The 14,212-nt window shown below is 58.8% G+C and overlaps 2 protein-coding genes across 2 annotated transcripts; both read right to left on the bottom strand.

Annotated features, from left to right (window-relative positions):
* Positions 1-2,216: 2,216 nt before the first annotated feature.
* Positions 2,217-5,838, bottom strand: HOXA7 (homeobox A7). The gene is made up of 3 exons (XM_028525594.2): positions 5,288-5,838; positions 3,611-4,198; positions 2,217-2,644 (listed from the first exon to the last, which is right to left on the bottom strand). Exons 2-3 carry the CDS (start codon positions 3,987-3,989, stop codon positions 2,325-2,327), a joined length of 699 nt encoding a protein of 232 aa, XP_028381395.1. The 5' UTR covers positions 3,990-4,198; positions 5,288-5,838; the 3' UTR covers positions 2,217-2,324.
* Positions 5,839-9,786: 3,948 nt separating this feature from the next.
* Positions 9,787-13,994, bottom strand: HOXA9 (homeobox A9). The gene is made up of 2 exons (XM_028525591.2): positions 12,224-13,994; positions 9,787-11,199 (listed from the first exon to the last, which is right to left on the bottom strand). Exons 1-2 carry the CDS (start codon positions 12,804-12,806, stop codon positions 10,961-10,963), a joined length of 822 nt encoding a protein of 273 aa, XP_028381392.1. The 5' UTR covers positions 12,807-13,994; the 3' UTR covers positions 9,787-10,960.
* Positions 13,995-14,212: the final 218 nt, after the last annotated feature.

The following is a 14,212-nucleotide window of genomic DNA, read 5'->3' as shown; positions in this document are numbered from 1 at the left end:
TGACCCTTTCCCCATCTCTAAGAGGAGGCAGCTCTTACACCGGCGCCATCTTACCACGGAGGCCGCCCCGACTTGGGGCCGCAGGTTTTGCAGACCCAGTTGGGCCGGGTTTTATAAAACAGCAGCGAGCAGCGGGCCCAGCCCGGGCGGCAGGCTGGAGTCCCGGCCCTCGCCGGCCTCGCTCGCCCCGGCGAGCGCCAGCCGCACCGCCCCTCGCCCCTTCCCCAGCCCCTCATCGTCCCCGGCACCCAGGCGCCCCTGCCCACGCTTCCCGCGGGGGTCTGCGGCCCTTGCCCCCTCTCGGGGTTCTGAGCTGCGGTGCCAGACCCTCACTCAGCCGGAGTGCGGGGTGGGGGCGGCCTGCATCAGAGGCCCTGATTCCCACCCCCCACCCCCAGCCTGGCATTAGGTTCAGGGCTCGTGGAGAATTCCAGATGGGTGGCAGGGTGATACCCCTCTGCGAGCCCACCCCACAGCCTTAGGGGAAAGAGCGGATTTTACATTGGCGCTTGGACTTTATGGAGGTTTTTAGGGAGGTTCATAGAACATCATGTACCAATCGAAGATTTCGTTTCCAAAGTACCTGGAAGCCGAGTGTGCGTGCACACACTCACACCAGACAAAAATCTCCACCCAGAGAAAAGCACACGTTCAATTATGGCCACACAGAAACACATACACTGAATTATGGACAGAGAAATACATACAATTATTTACACACAGAAACACTTCCATTCCATTAGACACAGAAATACATACAATTATGGACTCATGCAAAACTGCACGCAGGTGTACAAAGAAATGCACAAAGGCACGCGTACAAAGAAATACATGTACACAAGAGGCACACACATACGTATATAAACCCACACTTTAAAAATCCATACGAAAAAGAATTTGACACGCATACACACCAATTCACGCACACCCAGCACTTGGACCCTGTCTGTGCTCCCCCTCTTGCCTGCCGCCCTGAAGCCCCTTTGCACAGGCACACACACTCACACGCACACACACACACACACACACAGAGCCAGGGCTTGCTTTCCAGCCATGGTCACCCTCTTTCCCAGCACCCCCCTCCCCCCATAAAGCAGTCCACGGTTCTTTGTCACCAAGCATCTTTATTTTTTTTGTTACATAAAACATCGTTGGCTGGGCAAGACCGGAAGCATACCTTCCTGTTCCTGGAACCCCAGGCTAGCGCTGAGGGGGACCAGAGGGGATGCTGGACAACACAGGAGATGAAGGGCACTGGGGAGGGCCTCGGCTCTCCCCACCTGCTACAGGATTCGCTCAAGACAACACACCATGCTACAAAGTCACCCCAGTAACACATCCTTCCCAAGTCAAGACATTGCCTTACAAATGAGCTCCAAGACTATATAAATGACAAAAAAAAAATCTTGTTCAAATATACAATATTTGCTACTGTAGGAAAAGTCAGGGTGTACATAGTCAACATGGCTGGGCAGTAGGACACAGGGGCGGGGAGGGGGCAGGGAGGCTGGGAGCATCTCTGCGGTCCTACTAAGCAGAAGCTAACCCAGAAATCTGCAGGTAGCTTGGGAATGCTCCCCTCCAGAAGTGGGGGGGGTGACGGGCCTGAACTTGGAGTACCCAGGCCAGAGAAGAGGGATTCTAGGTTGCAGCACTTAGAATGCTTTGGAATAAATATATTATCTTTCAATTTAAATAGAAGCCAATGCCCTGGTCCCCAGACCCCAGCACCTTCTCAGTGCAGCCTCAGGGACCCTACAGGCTGCCAGCTGCGAGCAGCAGGGGCCTGGCCTGGGAGGGGCCGGCACTAGGTAGCAGGCAAGCCAGGGAGCACAAATAGGTAGTTTGGGACAAGTAGGTAGTACTGAGAGAGTCAGGTCCTTGGCGGTGTGGGGGAGGTGCTGGGTGCCTGCCAGTGCTGGGACACTCTGGGCTTCCTGGGAGTGGAGGCCCGCTGGGGCTGGGCCCATAGGTAGTTTGGGGGTGCCTCTCTCCGAGGCCTGTGCTAGGTAGTATTTTAGCCATGCCAGCTCAGAGCCAGCCGGCCTTAGGACGAGGGGGAGTGTCTGCTGGGGGTCCTCGGAGGCAGAGAGGATCCCCAGGGGGACCCAGTCTGGGCGGCTGCTGTCCAGAAGAGTTGGAAGCTGGAGTGGGTAATGGGGTAGCTGGGGTACAGGTTGGGGACGGTTTCTTTCTCTTTTTTTCTTTTTCTTTTTTTTTTTACATTTCCTTTTTATTTTTCCACTTTTGTAAATAAAATCGGTGAGTCTCTAAAGACGCTTTCCTGACTGTCTGGTGCAGCCAAGGGCCGGGCTGGGCCCCCTTCATTCCTCCTCCTCCTCCTCGTCCTCTTCGTCCTCGTCCTCGTCGTCCGCCTTGTCCGCCGCAGTGGCAGAGGCAGCCGCGGCGGGCGCCGGGCCCTCGGGGGCTGCGGCTGCGGCTGGCCCCTCGTCTTTATGCTCTTTCTTCCACTTCATGCGGCGGTTCTGGAACCAGATCTTGATCTGGCGCTCGGTGAGGCAGAGCGCGTGGGCGATCTCGATGCGGCGGCGCCGGGTCAGGTAGCGGTTGAAGTGGAACTCCTTCTCCAGCTCCAGCGTCTGGTAGCGCGTGTAGGTCTGGCGGCCCCGCTTCCTGTCAGGCCCTGCAAGCAGACGTGGGGATGTGTGGACACACGGACAGACACGCCGACAGGGACACGGAGAGGACATTGCATTAGCCAGGCCACCGCCCCGGAGCTCATCATACCTTCCTTCCAGCCCTGACCCGGGGCGCGCCGCCCTCTGCCCCAGCTGAGCTGGGGGAGGAGCGCGAGTGATGGGGAAGACCCCAACTGCGGGGCCAGACGCACGGGCAGCTCCCTGAAGAGGGAAGGCGCAGAATCCCGACTTTACAACCTCCCTTTCCAGCCGGCTAGGCTTCCACAATGTCTCGCCTCCCCCTGACAAAGGGAAATTGTAAATATAGAGTGTGGGCGAGTGGGAGACGCCGCACTTTTGTCATTCAAAGACGAGACGGGACGCTTCCCGCCTGGCTAGGCCAGTGGGCAGCCTTCCGTGGTCCTCGCTCCAGGGGCCCCCTTCCTCCCCAGTGGCCTGCGCCCCCATCCCCAGACCTGCCTGGGGCATTCCGACCCTCTGTCCCCGATCCCACCCCCACCTCAGCCTTTCCATGGCCCCTGGCTCAGGGCTTGCGAGGGGCCCTGACGGGCTGGGCTATTCCTGCTTTTAAGAGAGAAAAGCCGGGCAGAAAGGAAAAGGAGGTGGGAAGGACAGAGGAGAAAGGGAGTGAGAAAGGGAGAGAGTAGCGAACAAATAAAGTTAATGTTAAAATTCCAAGGCAAATGGAGTTAAATAAATTTACGAGGATTGAATCCATTAATTGGGCCATAAAAAGTTTTATGGGCCTCATTTACATACAATGCTACGGGCTCTCCACGCTATGGCGCCTCGACTCTAATTAAAACCAGAAAGGCAGCGCCGCCAGGAGTCAGGGGGCCGCCGTCTCGCAGCCGCCTGGCTCCCGGCTCCCGGCTCCGCGCTCCGCAGCCCCGCGCGCTCCGGGCTCCGCGCCCGCCCGCCCCTCCGGCCCGCCCGGCGGCTGCGCCTACCTGAAGACCGCATCCAGGGGTAGATGCGGAAATTGGCCTCGGCCGGACCGTGCAGCGCGCCTTCGTCCGCCTTGTCGCAGGCGCCTTTGGCGAGGTCACTGCAGAGTCCGGGGATGTTTTGGTCGTAGGAGGCACAAGGCAGGTTGCCGTAGGCATCGGCTCCCAGGCCGTAGCCGGACGCGAAAGGGCTCTGATACAGGGGGCTGTTGACATTGTACAAGCCCGGTACGGTCGAAGCGAAGGCGCCGGCGCCCGCCCCGTAGCCGCTTCTCTGCGAGTTGGGCGCAAAGGAGCAAGAAGTGGGCTCGGCATTTTGGAACAGAGAAGCCCCCGCCGTATATTTGCTAAAAAGAGCGTTCACATAATACGAAGAACTCATAATTTTGACCTGTGATTTGTTGTCCGGCAGCTTTCAGTGTCGGTTTTACGAGGTAGCGTGATATATGATAACATTACACCCCCAGATTTACACCAAACCCCATTTTCTTTTGGACGGAGCTCGCCGCAGCACGTGACCGCCCACATGATCGCCTCCGCCAATCTCCGCAGCCCTCACAGGTGGTCTCGCTCTGCGGGGCCCGCAGCAGCCTAGAATGGAAGGGGAAAGGGCTCAAATACGTGCCCAACAAACCTGCCCGCGCCCGGCCGGCCTGGTGGGACCTGCGGGGAAGAGGACCCCAGCCTCCGTGGGAGCGCTCAGCCCAGCGCCACCCTGGACGCCTGGCCTGCAGAGGCAGCGTGGAGCCGGGAGGGTGCTACCCGTTCTTGCCCATCACCAAACCTTAGACCAAGACTGCGGGTCCTCTCTGCCCCTCTTCTGCCCGCTGACCCAGCCCAGGAAGGGTCTCTGCACCCCGAGCACCCACGCGCCCTACGGTGGCCTGATGGGCATGTCTCAGCTCTGGGTAAATCGACTCTCGCCCATGTCTCCTCCCACCCAGGTCCAGCGGGCGACAGGCCGGCTTAGACTCGGATCCAGATGGGGCCGGCGCAGCGTCGCTTCCAGCTGCAGCGAGAATGCCACGGCAAACTGGAACCATGTGGTTCGAATAAAGTCAAGGTCTCCCAGCTTCCTTTCCTTAATCAGGGGCGCGCTGTTTATCCGCCCTAAGGAAGCAGTGAACTATTTATCTGTTAATGAGCCTCATTTGCCAACAGATTTACTAACGTGGGATTCCCTTCTTCCCTTTGGGACACTGCGGGCCCCTCGTGCTCTGTGCTTTTGCTCCTGGGCACCTGACCGCCAGCCTGAGAAAATGGTTGGACACCCTTTTGTCCTTCTCGGCAACCTTGGGCTCTCCCTGGCTGAAAGAGAGCCGAGTCTCCTCCAGATTGCAGGACGCTCGGGCCCTGCACCTCTCCAGGTATCGCTTGTGCCCTAAGGGTTCTGCTGGCCTTCCTGCGGCCACCCCTGGGCCTCTGCAGCCCCTCCTGGGTCTGGGTCTGAGTGCCCGGAAGCAGCACATTCTATAGAGCCAGGCTGGAGAGGAGAGAGGGGGGCCCAGGTGCCTGGAGGCTGCAGCCTACTCCGGGTCTCCACTTCTTTTGGAGATATTTATCCAAAGATAAACAGAGCCATCCCTCCCAAGAGGCCTCACCCTTTGAAAGACCAGCTCCCAGAGAGTGGAGCGCACAGTAGTCTCACTCCCACCCAGACCCCCGACTGGTGGAGCTTACCTTCCCAAGCCTCCAACCCCTGGGCAGGGTTGGAACGGCCAAAGCCCCTGGCCGCTTCTCGCCGCTCCTTGGAGGGCGGTGGGGTGAGGACTTCCCCTAAATGCCTCATAAACTGCCCAGGCCGAGCTGGAAGCCTGGCCGACAGGTCAGTACGCCTTTTACTGCTTAGCTCTATTGCACACCATAAACCCGGCCTCACAATGGAATTGCCCCGGAAATTCTCCTCTAAATTATAGAGTTTGGTTCTTCATGTACAAAGCGCTTCCCCTCACTCTCAGGGGCTCCAGCCCGCCCCCCGTTCACCGCACCCTCTCAGGGGGTCCTAGGAGCACAAAAGGTGGCAGGAGGGTCCGGACCCGGTTGCAACGGAGCCTCAGCTCTGGCCTGGTGGATGGCCCAGGGCGTGGGTGGGAAGTTGGGGGCTGCAGGAACAGGTGGGGCCAGGGTGGTGTCCCCTGGAGGTACAGGGGCCATGGGGGGCAATATCCGGGATGCTCTTTATGGCAGAACAGAATGATGGCGGTCTTGGTTGGGGAACTGAGGGGCAAGTCAGGAAGGGAAGAAAAAAAAAACCCAAATATTCCAAATAGCATCCATTTCTGGAAGAAAATAAAAGCCCAAGGACGTTAAAGGAACACGAAACAAACAAGAAGAGGGCTAGGAGATCAAAGAGGAGGATTCAGACAGCTTTAGACCAATAAATTGTTCGTCCAGTGACAGAGCAAGATGCAAAGGGAGAGACGCGGCCGCCGACCGCCGTCTGTCTAGACTTCGGTGGCTGAAGCGGGGGCAGCGATGGCGTTTGGAGTAGAACCTGTCCCCTGTCCGGGGTGAGCCGGCCCGACAGACAGCGCAGGGAGCGATTTCGAGGAGGATGGGAAGGGTCGCACTCCCTGCCCAGAGCGCTGGAGTCCGAGCCACAGGCTCGTCCCTGCCGGGTTTTGTCCCATGCAGGTCCAAGCGGTCCTGGCAGGACATGCTGCCCCTCCGCCGGGGCCAAGGACGATCTTGATACGGCCCGCGAGGCCTCTGTGGGCCCAAGGCAGCCCACTGGGCCGAGCCCCCCGGTGCTGAAACCCCCTTTCGTTTCTCTCTTCTCTCTCCCCTCCTGCCCTGTGTGGCGGCGGTTCACAACGAAAAGGCGAGGAGGAATCCGACCTTCAAAGGGCCTCTTTAACTGCGTGTTCTTGAGCCATTAGTTTCCTAAATATTGGGCTGAAAGGGCACACATGCCCTGGATTATATGTGATAATATTCCCAGAAATACTCGTTGACGCTTGGCCTGGAGCCGGCGCCTGTAGGCGGGGTTCTCACCCGTCCCGCTGTCTGCAGATACAGCTAGTCCGCCGCTCTCCTGGGGCCGGGTTCCTACACATGAAGAAGAGCGTGTTTTCGCTGATTCTTGGTACCAAACAGTCCTCAACGTTTCTGTCCAGCTAAGAATATACACCCCGCTCCGGGGCAGCCATTGGGGCCTGCGGGAACCCAGCGGCTGGCGACCTGCTTCTCTAAACGTTTCTCCCCGCGCCCCTCGCGCGACCTGCGCATCGGTCCTCCATCCGGCCTCCAGTCGCGACTCAGGGGGCAAATCCACCGGACAAGTGCCAAGGAGCTCACGCTGGCTCGGGGGTCTCACCTGGGTGGTTTGCAGGGAAACCGGTCCGAGGCAGCGGGGCAGGGGCAACCGTCTCCAGCCGGCCGGCAGGCCAAGGGCAAGCGAGGCCCCGCCTGGCCATCCACGAGGCCTCTGAGATCCCCGCCAGCCGGCACCTCCCTGGGGCCTCCCTGACCTGGGGAGAGAAGCAGTGGCCACCGCTCTCCTCTGCCATTTATTGGCAGCTACATAAACCAAGCTTTCTATCAGATGCTCGGACACACGGCCACGGACAGCGCTCGGGACGTTCTACAGCCCTTCTCACAATCAGATTCTGGGACATACCGTGTATTATGTCAGGAAATATAATAAAGGCATTGTGTCGGTAATACCAACGTGTGCGTATAAACAGAGAAAAAGGAAAGAGGGGAGGGGAAAGAGAAAGCGAGAAACACCCGGGAGAGATGTCAGCCAAAACCCAGTCCCCAGTTTTACAGCGTGTACGGGCGGAGATGCAGGTTGTAAACATTTTGTGGGCTTGGCAGAGACTGTTACAGCCCAAATAAATGCACCGCGTGCGGCGTTCACAGGGCTCCGGGGCGCTTTCGAAGGGTCCTCTGTTTGCTTTTGCGTTTTCCCTGGGAAACCACTCTGCACCTGGGACTGACCCTGGCGCGCGGCCCTCCGGGCAGGTCCTGCCCCCACAATCCCGGGCAGGCTGGACCTGGACGGGCGCGCTGACCCTCCTCCCCGCCTCCTGTGCGGAGGACGCCGGAGCAGCCCGGGCCTCTCCGCCGCAGAGGAAATTCGGCGGCCAGGGGCAGCAGGGCTGGCTGGCACGACGTGAGCACCCATCCTGGAGCCAGGGTGTTACTCTAAACATCGCGTTTATTGCAGAATCACCAAAACAGCCCCCGGTGTGTCCCCGAGGGTGCTCATTCCTGAGCCACTCAGCCGCCAGACCTACATTAGACAGCCACCAAAAATGCCTTTACTCCCGATTTTCAGCCGCCTAGTGTTACTGTCACGGACGCCGGGCGGCTGAGCCCCGCAGCTCCGGCTCGGCCGGGGCACCGGTTCCGCGGGGTCCTGCACCGGGTGCAGCCTTCGGGGGCTCCCGCGCCCCCGGGGCCTCTGGCTACGGATGCGCCCTCTGTACCCGCTCTGGGTGGGGGCGGGGGGGGGCACCGGGCCCGGGCCTTAGTCCTTGTGTCTGTGCGTCGCCCAGCCGATTTCTCCGTGAGTCCCGAGGCCCCACGGCTCGTCCCGCGCCGGGGACAGTGACCCTGGAGCCGTCCCCGCGCCCGGCTGCAGGTCCGCTGCGCCGCGCCCCCGGGAGGCAGGGGGAGCGCAGGGTGCAGGTCGGGCGAGCCACCACCGCTTGCTTGTTTCCTAGTGAGGCTCCCATCCTGGCGTGAGCAGCGTGCAGAATACACCACCGCTGCTCACTAAAATCTGGGGCTCCCACTCCAGAAAGGCTCGCGTCAAGTCGACATCTTAGGAACTTCCCGGGGTCGGGGCGGCGGGAGATGGCGGCGCCGGTGCCTCTTGCGTGGAGCCACACTGCCACCTTCTGGCAGCGCCGCGGTACTGCAGCTCCAGCGGCCGGGCCTGAACTTCGCCCGCGGCCGCTGCGGGCCCGGCGCCACTCTCCGAGGCCGGCGAGGACCCGGTCCCCGGGGGGTCCGCGTGGAACCCGGAATCTACGCTGCCGAGAGGGCAGTACCCATAAAAGAGAGCTGTTTCCGCAGCGCTTTATCGGCTGCAGACAGAACAGACAAATGAAAGGGCTTTGGTGGAAAATCTTAATTGGGGCTGGACAGTTGTAAACTCATTAAGGGCCGAATTCCAGACAGTTCGCAGACCCGGCCTTTATGGCACACCCTCAGTGCCCATTCTTTGAAGTTCCCTCTGTCTGCAACAACAGAGGGCGTCCCAACCTGGCGGCAGGTTGGGGGTGGGGGGTGTGAGGAGACGCCCCATTCCTGGAGCCCTGGTTCCCCTTTTACGCGTTCCAGGACCGAGATCTTTGCAGAGGTCGCGGGGGATAGTGGGGAAGGAGAGGAAAAGAAACGGGGGAGATGAGGCTGGACCCTCCCGCCACATCTAGAAGGCGCTCGGGCCTCCGAGGCTGTGGCCTCCCCCTCCCCTCCCCCGCAGCCCTTTACACCCCATAAACGGTAACAGCCCTCATTTTCTTTTATGGCGCTGGGGCTCGTCGGTTGCCTGGGCTTTCTGCCTCTGCCAGGACTTGCGCTCGGGGAGGGGTGCTCGGAGCAAGGCCCAGAATCCCCCGGGGCCAGCCTGGCAGGAGGTGGGGGTGCGGGGGTGCAGGCCCTCGGTCCCCTGAGAGTCCCCAAAAGTCTGTCCCCACAGCCACGTTGGGGCGATTCGGCTCCTGTTTCCCTCCTCGCAGACTGTCTAGGAGGCAGGCCCTCGGCTCCCAGTCCCTCTGCCCCCATGCCCGTCCCCCACTGCCAGGGAAGGCCCAGCAGTCCCGGTGGACACGGGTGGACACGGGTTTGGGCGGTTTCTTGGGGCGCCACGATGAAAGAGTGGCCTTTCATTGCTACAGGCCACCGATACCCGGGACGTCAGCCCAGCTCCTCAGAGCTTTCCAGGGCCCTCTGGCAAATGCACACAAAGAGATGTGCCCGGCCTCGCCGCCCCGTGTCCCCCAGCCTTCCTCCGCTGCCCGTGTCTCCAGGCAGCAGGCCTGATGTGGAGCCCCAGGCCAGCCCGAAGCTGCCTGCGGTAGATTCCAGCTCCCCGTAGCCCCGCAGAGCAAATTCGAGGTTCTGGCCTCTTCCACCCCAACCTGGCTACACCCAGAGGCTATCAAGGTCCCCCCCGCCCCGGGACAGAGTGAAAAAAGCTGACCCGCAAAAAATAAAATAAAATAATATAGAAGAGAATCAATATATTTTATTTGGCAAAAAGTTAAATATCTCAACACAACAATTTGGTCAGTAGGCCTTGAGGTAAGTAGCTATTGCAAAATATACAGTGTATGTTCAGCCCAATGAAACCCCAGATTTATCAAGAATACAAATCTACAGTAGCCCAGCGGTGGTTTCATAGTGTATAATTTATTATCAATAAAATTAACTCCATTACAATATCCTTTCCCCCCCGTTAAAATTAAACGTAAACCATAGGTAGTAACCTTCTGCACATAGGTATAGCTCCGAATTTCCTCCCTGTTTGTCTGGTGCAAAAACGATCTTCGAGCTGGTTTGATAATTTTTAAAAATATGTGGATTATATGTACAATGTACAAAACAGGTCTATAGAGTATGTAGAGAGAAAAAAAAATGCCCAAATTTCCAAAGTGGAGAGAACCATGAATCTATGTATCCCGGAGAACTCGTTCTTTCTTTAAAAAAAAAACATGTTTATTTCACTAGGAAATCCATACAGCTAATTTACAATCAAAGGTTAACAGCCTAGTTATACAGAAGACATATTCCGCTACAGAGCTATACTCTATGCAACTCTCCCCTCCCCCCATTAACAACCTGAGTTCAGATTGAATTCTAGCAATCACAATCACAATGGGCGCGTCGCCCGGCACAGAAGTTTGAGTCACAGAACAGAATCACCACGATAAGACAGTGTTCAAGTAAGTCTCTGGGCAGACCGCTCTGCCACACAAAGAGGAAATTAAATTAACTACACAGACTAAAAACTATACAGCCCACAGTCGACAGTTGTGCATTATAAAAAAAAAAAAAAGGTAGTTTTTGTTTGTTTTTAAGTCAGGAACAGGTAGATTTTACAAAATATATACAAGAGAGCATACACTGCCATCAACGCCAATGGCCTTCTTCTTCTTCTCCTTCTCCTTCTGGTTTGTCTTACGAGAAAATGGGAAGCTTACGATACCTCCTCCACGAAAGCGGCAGGCCAAGGACCGGCCTGAGGAGGGTTTGCCAGGGGGGTGATGAGGCCTGGGGTCTAAGCGCTGCTTTGTGCAGAGTGCTGGAGGCTGGGGTGGTGTGGGGGGTGGGAGAAGGGTGCGAGCGGTCCTTTCTCTTTCTCTCCAGCTCCGTCTGTTTCCTCGGCCCACACAAGTGGCATCACTCGTCTTTTGCTCGGTCCTTATTGATTTTCTTCATTTTCATCCTGCGGTTCTGGAACCAGATCTTAACCTGCCTTTCCGTGAGGTTGAGCAGCCGGGCCACCTCGTACCTGCGGTCCCTGGTGAGGTACATGTTGAACAGAAACTCCTTCTCCAGCTCCAGCGTCTGATGTTTCGTGTAGGGGCAACGCTTCTTCCGAGTGGAGCGCGCATGGAGCCAGTTGGCAGCCGGGTTGCCTGGGGTGGGGGGGGAGAGAAAGGGGATTTAGAAGGAGAAGCACCCCCCCTCTCCGCTGGGAGCTGGGGAACCTCCTGGGGTCTTCGGCCAAAGTGCAGGACGCCGCTGAATTGGGTAGGGAGGGCGGCAGAGCCCCGGACACAATGGGCCCCTGGCAGACAGACGCTGGGACGGTCACTTACAATTGCACGCAGTAAAACCTCTGCTCCCCCTCCCCTCCAAGGCCCTCCTTTCTCCTCCTCTGTCCTCTGGTCCTTTTCTCTCCCCTCCCACTCTCCCCACATTCTGTGATGAGTGAAATTTGAAAACACATCTCCCCCTGGCCAGGCAGGGGGAAACCACACTGCCCCGTGTTTGAGTAGCAAGATTAATACCCTTTTCTCCCTCTCCGTGACTCCTTCTCTGTGTCTTCCCTTCCCCACCTTTCTTTCTCCTCTCCCCACTCCCTCACGCCCTTGGAAGGCCGTGGGAGCCGGGCAGGCCCTTGTTCGCTTCTCCAGTTTATTAGAATAATCTGGCGTGAGGACCCGCGTGGCCTGGCCCCTTGCAGCCTCATCTTGGGCGGGATTTACACGGCCACGGGCTGAAGGCAAGAAGTGCAGGGAATCGGCCGTCTTTCCCAACTCCCCCGCTGCAGTCACTGCTCTCGCTCTTGGACAATCTAGTCTCACAAAAGACTCTCTGAGACGCTGCTTTCTAAGAACGGCCCAAAGTATCTCCGTCCAGGTCCCCGGCAGCCAGGGAGAGCTGGTGGCTGGTCTTGGCTCGGCCTGCAGTGCCCGCCCCGCCCCCTCGCTCGGTTGCCGCCTCCCCTCCCCATGAGCCTGGCCGGCCGCTCTTCACAGCTCTGTGGACTTGGGACCCCATCTGAGGGGTCCCCAACGGCAACTTCTGGCTCCCGGCCTCTTTTCAGGAGGCTCCCAGCGTGGGCGAAGAGAGCCTCGGGGGAGAAAGCTGGAGCGCAGGCAGATCCGGGTGGCCGGCGTGGAGGTGGTGGCTGGTTCGGAGGAAGGAGACACTTACTGGGATCGATGGGGGGCTTGTCTCCGCTGCTCTCATTCTCAGCATTGTTTTCGGAGAAGGCGCCTTCGGTGGGCTGTTTTTCTCTATCAACTGGAGGAGAACCACAAGCATAGTCAGTCAGGGACAGAGTGTGAGTGTCAAGCGTGGGACAGTCACCCCTTCTGGCCGACAGCGGTTCAGGTTTAATGCCGTAAGGCCGGCTGGAGGGCAAGCCCGTGAAGGAGAGCGCGCCCGGCGTGGGCTCCAGCCAGGAGCGCATGTACCTGCCGTCCGGAGCTGCCGCCGCCACGGGCGCCTGGGGGTGCACATAAGGGTGGTGGTGGTGGTGGTGGTGGTACACCGCCGCGGGCACCGCGCCGGCGCCTGCCGCGTGCACCGGGTTCCATGAGGCTCCGAACACCGCGGCCTTGGACTGGAAGCTGCAGGGGCTGAAGTCTGGGTGCTCAGCCAGCGCCGCAGCCTGCCTGGGGGGCTGACCCAGCGGTCCTGCAGCATAGCGGCCCGCGCCCAGCTCGTCCGAGGCATCGGCGCCCAGCAGGAAGGAGTCCACGTAGTAGTTGCCCAGGGCCCCGGTGGTGGCCATCGCTGCGCCCTGCGCCCTGCGCCCGGCCGCCAGGCCCGACCCGCGGAAATTATGAAACTGCAGATTTCATGTAACAACTTGGTGGCACCGGGGAGGGAAGTACAGTCACCTAATAAGTTGCCGGCGCCCGCTCCCCCATTGGCCGCGCGCGTCACGTGTCCGCCCAGCAGAACAATAACGCGTAAATCACTCCGCACGCTATTAATGGCCCGGTGTTTTGCAGTCATAATTTTTATAGCAAAAACCATATGTTTTTATGCAAAGGGATCGCGGCGCTCAACGATCGGGTTTGTTTTAATTGTGGCCAACGAAGATTAAAAGATCAAATCTGGCCTTGCCTCTGGACTCCCTCCCCTCCCGCCGCCACCACCAGCAGACGCACACTTCTTAAGCGGACTATTTTATATCACAATTAATCACGCCAGCAGCAAGGCGCGGGTCCCCGCGTGCGAGTGCGGCCAGCGGAGCCCCTCACATAAAATTAGACAATAATTGAAGCCATAAAAAAGCAGCCAAGTCGCATTCTCGCTCTACTGTATTTAAATCTATATTTATATTTCATAAGGAGTTATTGTTTCAGGAGCCACACAGGCTGGTGGGGAAGTGGGGAGCGACCAACAGATTCGTGTGCCTCGCCGTGGCTCCCAGCTGTAAAAATTTACGAGGACTTGGAAAGGTTAAATTAGACTGTTGTGTGTGGTTGGCGGGCTCCCTGTAAATAATCCCCACGGTCCCCGGAGATGCGAGTTTACCCCATGCTGGCCACGAAAAGTCAAATTCAACGCAGTAGCCGTCCCAAACCGAGCCACTACCGCCCCTGCCTGAGCGCGCGGGGGAAGGACAGGCCGCCGAGAGGACGCAGCCGACTGCGGGCCCCCGGACTCTGCCCTGCTGGGTCGGATCGCGGGGTGCCGGGACGGGTCCCGCGTTTACCGCGGGGCCTCCAGCGAGCGCCCCACCGAGGAGCCGCCGGCCGGCCAGCCAGCCAGCCCAGGGCGAAGGGTTTAGGGGCCTGGCTGTGACGCGCCTTCCGCCCCGACCTCGCACGCGCGCTCCCAGCGCGCCCTGCTCAGCGCCAGCGGGGATCGCAGTCCCCCCAGTGGACACGGCAGGCGCCCTAGCCCTGGGCTCGGACCTCCGGGGCCCTAATGCTGAGCTCTGCTAGTCTGTGTCGCACTCCCGGCATCAGCTGCCAAAAATAAAACAAACAAACAAAAACAAACAAACCCCAAACCCAAAAACAAAAACCACGAAGCGGCATCAATAAAAAGAGAATTCGACCTAGGAGACTCGTTCGCTCAGTAGCTGGGAGGTCCGCCCCGAGCGGCTGGCTTCTGGGCCTAGTACGACTCCGCCAGGTCTCCTTCCTGCCTGGACACCGCCCCTGGAGGGGCCGCCCCGGTTAC

The sequence above is a fragment of the Phyllostomus discolor genome, chromosome 10, assembly GCF_004126475.2.
Source record: "Phyllostomus discolor isolate MPI-MPIP mPhyDis1 chromosome 10, mPhyDis1.pri.v3, whole genome shotgun sequence".
Taxonomy (NCBI): domain Eukaryota; kingdom Metazoa; phylum Chordata; class Mammalia; order Chiroptera; family Phyllostomidae; genus Phyllostomus; species Phyllostomus discolor.
This window is presented reverse-complemented; position numbering and strand designations above follow the sequence as displayed.